Source organism: Suricata suricatta, unplaced genomic scaffold (assembly GCF_006229205.1).
Source record: "Suricata suricatta isolate VVHF042 unplaced genomic scaffold, meerkat_22Aug2017_6uvM2_HiC HiC_scaffold_9325, whole genome shotgun sequence".
NCBI classification, from domain to species: domain Eukaryota; kingdom Metazoa; phylum Chordata; class Mammalia; order Carnivora; family Herpestidae; genus Suricata; species Suricata suricatta.
Genome location: NW_021916805.1, coordinates 1 through 1,127, shown reverse-complemented (window position 1 = coordinate 1,127; position 1,127 = coordinate 1). Strand labels below are relative to the sequence as shown.

At 43.7% G+C, this 1,127-nt stretch overlaps 1 protein-coding gene across 1 annotated transcript; it reads right to left on the bottom strand.

Annotated features, from left to right (window-relative positions):
- Positions 1–504: 504 nt before the first annotated feature.
- LOC115285353 (olfactory receptor 140-like) lies at positions 505–1,122 on the bottom strand (the record flags this gene model as incomplete). The annotated part of the gene is made up of 1 exon (XM_029931623.1): positions 505–1,122. A coding segment is annotated over one exon (618 nt), but the record flags the coding sequence as incomplete, so codon positions are not given.
- Between the last annotated feature and the right edge of the window lie 5 nt (positions 1,123–1,127).

Here is a 1,127-nt window from a genome sequence, read left to right as displayed (position 1 = left end):
ATAGGGCTAAAAAAATCAGCAGTAATTCTTTCACTCCCCAACTGTCCCCTCCACATATATCTACCTAAGAATTTCTATTTTCTGTTTGATTCACCATAGGTGAAGCAAAAAACAAACAACAACAACAACACAACAACAACAACAAAAACAGTCCTATGGAAAAAACGATTTCATCCAAGTAACATACGTATGAAAAATTTAGTAAAGTAACAGTAAGACTCTGGAGAAAAACATACTCTAGAATAACCAAACTCGTGATTTATAGCTGTTCTTTCCATTGCATTGCTTGAATCTATGAACACTCAGGCTTTGGTAAAGTACATTAAAAACTATCAAAAGCACCTATCGAAAGGCCTAGCCACTATTGAGTGCTTAATAAATGTTAGTATGTGGGACTTTTTTTCTGTCAGTGATCTGCGAAATGTATTGATTCACTTTCATACTTTATGACAGATATAACCCTTCCTTTATCTATACCATCACTTCCTTGGCATTATCAACAGCCTAAGTCACTCTCCTTCTCAACAGTCTCTTCATGGCACTTTTCACCTCTGTATTTCTCACTGTGTAAATGATAGGATTTAACATGGGAGTGAGGATTGCAAAGAACACAGTCACCAGCTTATCCGCAGGGTAGGTGACCACAGGACGCATGTAGGTGAATATGCAAGGCACGAAAAAAAGTACAACTACGGCAAAGTGGGAGCCACATGTTGAGAGGGCTTTGTGTCGTCCTTCGGAGCTGTGGGAAATCAGGGACCTCAGAATGACTATGTAGGAGATGAGTAGCATGGAAAAAATGAGCAAGCACATGGCCCCACTGTTGGCTGCCACCACCATTCCCAACCTGTAGGTGTCGCTGCAGGCAAGCTTCAGCAGAGGGAAGAGATCACACATGAAGTGGTCAATGACATTGGGACCACAGAAGGGCAAGCTGACCATGAAAAGGGTCTGCACGGCAGCATGTAGGATGCCCCCTATCCAGGCCACCACCACCAGGAGGCGGCAGAGCCCCTGTCGCATGATGGTTGTGTAGTGCAGTGGCTTGCAGATGGCCACATAGCGATCATAGGCCATGACAATAAGGAGGATGATCTCTGATCCTCCCAGGAAGTGCTCCACAAAGA